The sequence below is a fragment of the Pseudopodoces humilis genome, chromosome 4 (assembly GCF_049639895.1).
Source record: "Pseudopodoces humilis isolate 2021_Gansu_Grassland_sample_001 chromosome 4, ASM4963989v1, whole genome shotgun sequence".
Lineage (NCBI taxonomy): Eukaryota > Metazoa > Chordata > Aves > Passeriformes > Paridae > Pseudopodoces > Pseudopodoces humilis.
In genome coordinates this window covers 549756-559198 of record NC_142203.1, presented here as the reverse complement: position 1 = coordinate 559198, position 9443 = coordinate 549756, and the positions used below count along the sequence as shown (strand labels likewise).

Sequence of the window (9443 nt, the reverse complement as noted above, 5' to 3'; positions counted from 1 at the left end):
CCACCGAGCCCAGGTGTGGGGGCAGACTGGGCACAGGTGTGGGGTCACACTCAGCCCAGCCCTGGGGTCACACTCAGCCCAGCCCTGGGGTCACACTCAGCCCAGCCCTGGGGTCACACTGAGCCCAGCTCTGGGGCCAGACTCAGCCCAGCTCTGGGGCCAGACTCAGCCCAGCTCTGGGGTCACACTGAGCCCAGCTCTGGGGCCAGACTCAGCCCAGCTCTGGGGTCACACTGAGCCCAGCTCTGGGGCCAGACTGAGCCCAGCTCTGGGGCCAGACTCAGCCCAGCTCTGGGGCCAGACTCAGCCCAGCTCTGGGGTCACACTGAGCCCAGCCCTGGGGTCACACTGAGCCCAGCAGTGGGGCCAGACTGAGCCCAGCTCTGGGGCCAGACTCAGCCCAGCCCTGGGGTCACACTCAGCCCAGCCCCGGGGTCACACTGAGCCCAGCTCTGGGGCCAGACTGAGCCCAGCTCTGGGGCCAGACTCAGCCCAGCTCTGGGGCCAGACTGAGCCCAGCTCTGGGGCCAGACTCAGCCCAGCCCTGGGGTCACACTGAGCCCAGCTCTGGGGTCACACTGAGCCCAGCTCTGGGGCCAGACTCAGCCCAGCCCTGGGGTCACACTGAGCCCAGCCCTGGGGTCACACTGAGCCCAGCTCTGGGGCCAGACTCAGCCCAGCTCTGGGGTCACACTGAGCCCAGCTCTGGGGCCAGACTGAGCCCAGCCCTGGGGCCAGACTCAGCCCAGCTCTGGGGTCACACTGAGCCCAGCCCTGGGGTCACACTGAGCCCAGCTCTGGGGTCACACTGAGCCCAGCTCTGGGGCCAGACTGAGCCCAGCTCTGGGGTCACACTGAGCCCAGCCCTGGGGCCAGACTGAGCCCAGCTCGTGGCACCAGCCAGGGCTGCTCCCCAGCCATGGTGTGGCTCTGACAGTGCCTGGCAGGGTCACCACGGGCATGGGGACCCTGGGCAGGGTGACCCCAGGCCTGGGCAGCACGGGGCACAGCCCCTGAGCAGCACCAGAGCAGCACCAGCAGCTGCTCTCCCCTCCTGGAGTGTGTGGCACCACGGATCCCACACTGCGAGCAGGGAACAATGAGGAGGGCACTACATTTCTATCTGAGGGGTCTTTCTATAGAGCTGAGCAAAAACTCCTCCAGCAGCCACAGGCGTGCTCAACACAGTCCTTCTGGCAAGGAAAATGCATTGCTTTGAACCAAAAATCCTCACATTTAAAGGGGGTTACAATATTAAGCACTATAAGGTCAGGCATTTCCTGCTTTGCATTTACCACTCTAATCCAATGGCTTTCTTGAATTCAGAATTTTGTGGCTCAAAAATGTCATAATAAACCCTACTTTTATCAAAGTTTTCTCGGATGAGAAGCAAGTCTTCTACAGAATACATGTCTTCTTTTCCTGTCCAAACAGTGAGGCTGTACCTATGTCCAGGAAAAGCGGGAAGAGAAACAAAACAAAGAGAAAAAGAGTATGTCAAGATAAAGCATGTAAACCAGAACGACACTGCACTAACAACCTCCTAAAAACACTCAGGATTACAGCATTTTAATTTTAGAAATGTAATTAAATACAAACAACTGCACCCCCAGACCAATTTATCCGTGGTTGTTCTACCAAACCTGGGAAGAAGATAAACAAACAACTTGAGGTAAATATCCAGCAAAGAAATTTACCAGACTGAGCATTTCAGGTTTGATAAAGTAATCGATAGTCACAAGCTGAGCCTCAAAACAGGAAATATGATGCAATCCCAGACGCAGGTGATTGTTGTGCTCTGTGCCTTGTCACGTCAGTGATGTGTAGAGATGCCACCTAACCCAATTCTCATTAATTGCACAGAACTTCTCAAAAAACACTGAAATCTCCAATTATTCAGTTAAAGCATTACTTCCACACCCTCCACACGACATATACTTAGTTTTCCCCTCTGTTTATAAAACTGTATTAATTTTAAAAATGGGTTTATCAGAACTCAGTTGTATGTGAGCAAAACTGGCTCAGGAATTTCTGTCTTCTAATCATGCCACTGAGAAATCCCCCTGAGTTTTATGCTGAGGTAAAAGAGGGAATCCTAGTATTTCAGTGGGAATAATGTTTGTATCCAATGATATATGAGACTGGCACAATTCATAAGACATACTCCTAGTGCAGTAAAATTCTAAAATTAATTTCCCAGGTTAAACAGCTTAATTATAATTTCTGTCTTGAGTCTTCACCATAAAAAACAGTATCAGCACTTTGTTTGTCCACCCTGTTTCTAAGTAATTGGAAACTTTTCAGAGACTGTCTTAAGTTTTCCGTCTTGTGCTTTGACCTTGGTTGGAACCAGAGTTTATTAAACTCTGGGTAGGCAGAGCAGGTGAAAAAGATGAGTAAATGGCAATTTGTAGGAAACTCGTTTTATTTTCATTCTATTACGTGTGAATAAATTTTATAATGAAATAGGGGTTTGCAAGAACAATTTTTAAAGGAAAATGTAAGTTAGTGTATGAAAACCACTGAATACATTTCAAGTGCCTCAGCAAAATTAATTAGCTCGGAAGGAAACACCTGACTTCCAATCTCAAAATCACCTTTGACATTTTTCAGGAGACACTGCTAAAGAAATATAAATAGTGAATCCAATACAAAGTCTTTGGATTGGATGAATTCCCCATTGCAACATCAAACTATGTAGTCTATTTAACTATGCTCATCTCAGGAAATGTTTGCAGCAGAACTGGATTACACACCTATGCACCATTTAAAAGTCCTTATAGTACGTAATGAAAAAGAAGATTCTGGAATTTCACTACTTAAAAGAAATTAATAGTGACCACTTCTGTCTGAGGAATTACAGGCTTTGAGACCTGAGGGAAATAAAGAACTGAGGGAAGAAGTATTTCCAATGCTATTGGGATGAGCATGGGCACAGGTGCTGTGCTGGCCACAAGGTGCAGGCCCTGGGGCACTGCTGGAGCACCAGTGCAGCTGTGGGATGCTGAACAGTGCAGCACTGGGGCACTGCTGGAGCACCAGTGCAGCTGTGGGATGCTGAACAGTGCAGCACTGACCTGGGGCACTGCTGGAGCAGCCAGTGGAGCTGTGGGATGGAGCTGGGCACCAGTGCAGCCCTGACTGCGAAGGTCACGGGCTGGGACAGGGGCTGGCACAGCCGGGACATCTCCTGCACCATGGGCCACTCGTAGCCTGGGGACAGACACGGCACTCAGCATCCCTCGTGCCCCTTTGGAGACACAAAACCAGCTCCTGAAAACTGAAATTCCTGAAATTCATGCAGACTGCTGCATGGCTCTGAAATGCAGCGAGGAAAAATGCAATAAATGCAGTAACAGCATGGAAAATGAACTTACTGTGAAAACCTTTATTTCCCATACCATACCTATATACTTACTTCACATATAGCTACAGAATGTGGCATTTTTAATGTATCTTTGCCCTTTCACTAAAAAACTCTCCTGCCACTGCCTTCAATATGGCCTAGATTAACATTGTCAGGGACCCTTTAAAAATAAAAATACAAAGGAAAAATTAGGACAACAAGTTAAATTAATCCACCAGGAATGAAGTTACACACAAATCAAACACACACAGGCAAAAACATTCTGTGCCTAAAAACGCTAAAATCAAACCATGTAAAATACTGCAAGTGCCTTTGCTGAGATTTTTACAAAGACTGGAGCTATTTCAGGTTATATTTAACTGTTCTTTTGTTTCTACTGGCTATGAAAATCCTATAACAATAGTTAGTAAGTTTTTTCTCAATTACTCATATGGAATGTAGTGACTAGAAATAGTAAAAAAAACACTAAATATTAAAAAAAAAGTTTTTTTGGGCAAGCAGCAACTTCTAGGTGAAATCAATCAAATGAGCAGGTTTTCTCAGGTTTTATAGTAGAACCTTACTTAGTATTTCCATAAACTGAAATTTAGAATGGAGTGATACTGAAATCCATCTTCACAGGTTACCCGGTATTTCTAATGCCTCCTGCACTGAAAATACCTGGGAGAAAGCACTTCAAAACATTTAATGTAAGAGTTTAAACTGTTTACATAAACACTGAAAACAATTCAATAAAATTCAGTATATCATATAGCAAAACAGTAAACCTGGCTAATGAATAAGCAGCAATGGGAATGGTGTATAATCCTGCTATGGTGGCCCCAGATACTGGAGGGGACCCTGCTTCTCATGATGAGAACTGCAAGAGGAAGCTTGTGAAAAAGACCCTGTAACAATGAAAATTGGAAAGTTTACTGCAAAAATTCAGGTATCCAAGAGGAATGAAATGTTAGGGGTAAGGCAGACCCACAATTTGATTTCAGTGATCAAAAAGAGCAGATGTAAAGTCTCACATTTTCAGCTGATCTGTTTTCCCTCAGGATGCATGCCAGGATTCCGATCACCAAACCCATGCTCCCAGGATTCAGGGAGAGCTCTCCCTGAAACAGAGGCTAAGGGGTTCGCCCCTCAGAAGTGTTCAGCAGCTAAGAGTTGAAGTACAAACCAGCTTATTTTAAGAAGATGGTATTTTCACCCAGCTGTGCTGCCACTGGACTGGGTGATGCACAGGCTCTATCTCAGCACAGTGACTCCTCAGCACAGTGCTCCACTGAGAACCACTGCAATCCCCAGCCTGCCAACTGGACACACACTGGAAGCCATCGAGCCCTGCCCTTACCTTGCCCTCGGTGGCAGCCTGTGGTCCAGCCCAGGGACAGGGTGGCCTCGGGGCAGGACGAGGTGACAGCGCCCAGGAAGGCGCGGGCGTCCAGCGGCGCGCGGCTCCCGCGGGGCCCAGGCAGGATGTCCCCGTTCAGCCACACGGGTCTGTCCAGGGGCTGCCCCACCTGCCCCAGCAGCTCCAGCGAGGGTCCCACGGCGGCCAGGCTGTGCCAGGACACAGGGCAGGGTCAGGGTGGGAGTGTCACCGCAGTGTCACCGCGCCCTCCGTGCCAGGTGAGCGCCGCTGCCATCCGCTGCCATCCACTGACCTCCCCTGCAGGAGTGAAACCCCCAGACTCCTAGCCCCTGCTCCCAGCACTTGCTGGCCTCCCTCAGCACCCCCAACTTGTCACCTCTTCATCTCAGGCCTCAGAAGGGTTTTAACAAAGGAAGCCACTTGTGTTTCACCAGACCTGAAAGCCACAAATGCTGTAAATTCAGTCCACAGAGTGAAAGTCATCTGTCCCCACCTTAACCACGCTCAAAGTGGCAAAGATTTTATCACTGTGCCAGATCCAGACTCAGATTTACCTTCACACCCGTGCAAGGTGATGCACCTGTACTAAGAGAATAAAAAGCCTGACACAGACCAAGTTTGGGCAACTAAAAGGGAGAAAAGGCACCCACTTGAATATTTAATGGCTGGTTGTGGTTCTTCCCACACCTCCAAAGTGTGGCAGCACACAGAAGCCTGCCTGTCCAATGATCATCTGACAGCTAATTATTGAATTGTTAAATGTGAGCTGGCAGCACCTGAGGAACCAGTGCAGATATCCCAAGAGCATTTAACAAAATCTTCTGTCACATATTCTTACTGTCCTGTCAAGCCAAAAGAAAAAGCACAACTAACTTTTTTCTAACTCTAGCCTGCAGAAACCTCCAAAGTACTGTGGAAGGAAAAGAGATGGGAAACTATGGGGAAAAGAAATGAACACCACGAAAATCTTCTTTCTGACACAGCACATCAATTAATACACTATGTAACACTGAGGAATTTAAAATCACTGTGGTCAGAGTTTTGGAATTAGGTTAGTTCTGAAGCCAACAACTAGCCCCTGGGCTGCTTGTCTTGTTTTCTCTGTAAGGTCACTTTGTGTATTTTGTTTTTTGTGCTGTTGGGAAAGCTGCACAGAGGCAGGAATTCCACTCACTCAAGATGAGTTCAAGTTCTCTAGGAGAAAAGCCAGTGATGCCTTGTGTTAACTTGAGGGCTTCAGCATTTCTTACACTGTCTGGGGCCAGAAAAGTTTAAATCCTCACATAAGCAAGGAACCATCAGGGTCAGTGGAAAGTCTTCCCTTGTACTGCAAAATATAAAGTAATGTAGTGAGAAAGAAGCCCCAAGCAAAATGGCAACATAGAAAAAATAAAAATAAATTTTTAAAAACCCAAAACAATACCCCCCCCCAAAATAAGGAGGAAAAAAACAAAGCAGAAGAACAACAACAAAAAAAAACTCAACCCCAAAAAACCACAAACCCCAGAGAGCACTGGTTTCACTGCACAGCATTTAGAAAATCCAGATTTACTGCTGACTTCATGTGAAATGACTATGGCATTTCTGAAGTGGGACACTAAAGACCTTTTGCAGAATACATTAATTTCAGTAGCCAAAGCCAGTATGAAATGTAACTATGTGGTCAGTCGAGCTGATAGAGCAGAGATGTAAAAAACAGATTTTTAAGGCACTATTGAAACAATCTCTAAAACTTCAGCAATGGCATCCAAATAAATATTATCCAAAGGAACATCAAATTCTGTTATCACTTATTTGATCTATCTGCACCGTGTGATGTATTTTTGAATGCTTTTATATAATCATACTTTCATAATGCAATGCACTTTTAGAAGCTTTCTCTGAATCACTGCACTTCGCTGTAAATTCCCTGTGGAAAAATTGAAGGTAAAAAATTAAAGGTATTAAGGTAAAAAATTAAATAAAATTAAAGGTAGCTTAAAATTAATCTAAACAATGATTAAAATGGAGGAAAAACACCACCAAAAACCACAATAAATAAGCCTAAACTAATGCCTACTGCTCTTTTTTCCCTTTTCTGCCCAGAACCACACACACAGATCCTGTAACAACAAAAGGGTTTAGCCTGCCCACGTTTTTTACTTCCGTGAACTTTCACATGAAAATCAGGACTGTGTTACACTGAACCACAGGCATAAATCACATTTCACAACTATCTTGTGGGGGGGTTTTGCTTTTCTATAGAGTACTTCAGCATTGATGAAGGTCTTTGTAATTTGCTACCAAAACAGACTGAGCACATGGAAACCAAGACAAAGCCAGAGTCAGGAGCTGAAGGGCTGCATGTCTGGAAATCACCGCTCATTTCTAACTCTTTCTAGGCAATCTCAGGTAGTTTTCAGGTGTGTTTTCCATCCCAGAAACGAAACAGCCAATGGTTCAAACTGTGAATGAACTTCTCAACATTTAGTTAGCAAGGCCAGAGAAAGGACCCTTCCAGAGAGGCACCAACGTTTCCCAATGGGAAAGTTCTGCTCACAGTACCTAATTCACTGATTTAAAAAAATCATTATTTGTAGTTCAAAACACTTCTAAAGGTTTTTTTCTTGCCATGCTTTGAGAATTATGGGCTATATTGCCATATGGATTATGCTTCTGAATGCACCACGTTAAACTGCACAATAAGGAGGAGTTTGGTTGACAATCACCTGTGGAATTTTAACAGGTAAGAATGCAAACAATCTTATGGTTGAGATACCTCTTAAAATCCAGCTTGATGCCTTTATTGGTGCTGACCATCTGTGCCAGCCACTCCTGCAGGGTGATGTCGCTGTCAGTGTCTGGGGGGTGAGCCAGGATGGGGTCCCCGTCCCCTCCACGAAGGAGAACATCCACCTCCACCATGTGCACATCACCTGGGGATGGAGAAATTAAACCTCAGCTTTCAGTGCCTCAGGGCAACAATTACCCAGCAAGTCTGTCTACACCAGCCTGTGCACCCTTACTCCAATGGGAACTGCTGTTTGTGACACAAAGGATGCAGCTCTGGGGGGTTCTCAGCCACCAAACACTTTGCAAGCCTACAACCATGTCAGAATTGATTCTGAGGATGCATTTGGCCAAACAACCATGTGGGGTTTTTTTCCTTTTTTTTTTGTGTGGGTTTTTTTCTTGTTTGTTTGGTTTTTGTTTTGTTCATGGGAACAGAAAAACAGGCATCCAACATGTGAACCCACTCTGGTTAAATTTCAGATCTTTTCCTCTGAAAATAGGATTCCTGACAGAGGAAAGATGAGCACAGGATTTAATACTGGCAGAGACTGAGCATTTCCCTTGACTCATTGCCAAAACTGACCGAGAAAATGTTAGCTCACACATGAGACAGGCAAAGAAGGGTCTCAGGAGTGCTCAGGCTCTTGAAAAGAGCTTTATATAACGAATCTGGGCAGTGCTACCAGCTTTGCAGAGAATCCAACACATACAGTGAAGACTGAAATACGAAGAAAAGAGCTAGTGACAGTATTCAACATAAAGGATATTATATATAAATTTACACAAATACGTATTTGTCAGATAGTTACATAAATTTACATAAAATTCACTGCTGCCCAGGCTGGAGGACCGGGGCCCTTCTGGCTCTGCACAAGTCCCTGGCAGGAGGGGACAGCCGGGGGGATTTGGGCTCTGCTCCCAGGAACAGGGACAGGAGGAGAGGGAACGGCCTCAGGCTGGGCCAGGGGAGGCTCAGGGGGGACAGCAGCAGGAATTTCCCCATGGAAAGGGATCACAGGCCCTGGAACTGCCCAGGGAGGTTTGGAGTGCACATCGCTGGAGGGATTCAACAGCCGTGGGGATCCTGGAGCAGGGAGAAGGAAGAGGAGGAGGAAGAAGAGGAGGAAGGGGCCTGTGCCACACTCACTTCGCGCGGCCTCCGCTGCCCGGGCCCTGCTGTTGGCGGCGTGGAACCAGCGCACGGCGGCCCCGTCCCTGGCCCCGATTAGCCCGGAGCGCAGGAAGTGATCCACGGGCCACTCGCTCCAGGCGCCTGCGGGAACACGGCGGGAACCCCCCCGCGCGGCCCGGCCGCCGGGGAGCCCGGCACAGCCCCGGGAGAGCCCCCACACGGCCCCGGCACAGCCCCGGCACAGCCCTCACACGGCCCCGGCACAGCCCCCACACGGCCCCGGCACAGCCCCCACACGGCCCCGGTACAGCCCCCACACGGCCCCGGCACAGCCCCCACACGGCCCCGGTACAGCCCCCACACGGCCCCGGTACAGCCCCCACACGGCCCCGGCACAGCCCCCACACGGCCCCGCCGAGCGCTGCCCACCCCGCGCCCCGGTCGCCATGTCCCGTGGCCGGGCCGGGCCCGCCCCGCCGGGGGCCGGGTCCCTGGTCCCACCGCCTTCTATCCGGGCGGGGCACGATGTGGAATATGTCAGAATTATCCCGAATCGGGATGAGCTATCTCTGTGTCCTTTGAAGCCTAATCAGCAAGGAAAGATCTGATCCCTGGGACAGGCAGTGGCTGCAGCCCGCGGTCACGACACTCCGAGCTCCGAACGGTGTAGCACGGGATGTGGGCAAGAGCAGGGGACGCAGTCCTCAGCTGGGCCAGGGGAGGCTCAGGGGGGACAGCAGCAGGAATTTCCCCATGGAAAGGGAGCTCAGGCCCTGGAACTGCCCAGGGAGGGTTGGAGTGCCCATCCCTGG

General features: G+C 48.6%; 1 protein-coding gene across 3 annotated transcripts; it reads right to left on the bottom strand.

Annotated features, from left to right (window-relative positions):
- Positions 1-399: 399 nt before the first annotated feature.
- FAM151B (family with sequence similarity 151 member B) lies at positions 400-9143 on the bottom strand. 3 transcript variants are annotated; one of them, XM_088054156.1, is made up of 6 exons: positions 9061-9143; positions 8647-8772; positions 7486-7642; positions 4707-4915; positions 3078-3250; positions 400-1445 (listed from the first exon to the last, which is right to left on the bottom strand). In XM_088054156.1, exons 1-6 carry the CDS (start codon positions 9077-9079, stop codon positions 1368-1370), a joined length of 762 nt encoding a protein of 253 aa, XP_087910282.1. In that variant the 5' UTR covers positions 9080-9143; the 3' UTR covers positions 400-1367. The 3 variants fall into 3 exon arrangements, with proteins under 3 accessions (XP_087910282.1, XP_005529539.2, XP_087910283.1); XM_005529482.3 differs by having other exon boundaries at positions 3078-3213; XM_088054157.1 differs by lacking the exon at positions 3078-3250 and having other exon boundaries at positions 1277-1445.
- Positions 9144-9443: the final 300 nt, after the last annotated feature.

Excerpts from the sequence above, each read along its gene's own strand:
- FAM151B (XM_005529482.3), bottom strand. Across the intron at positions 7,643-8,646 it reads GGCAGCGGAGGCCGCGCGAA|GTGATGTGCACATGGTGGAG; the intron begins GTGAGTGTGGCA and ends CTCCATCCCCAG. Across the intron at positions 3,214-4,706 it reads AGGCTGCCACCGAGGGCAAG|GCTACGAGTGGCCCATGGTG; the intron begins GTAAGGGCAGGG and ends GTCTGTCCCCAG.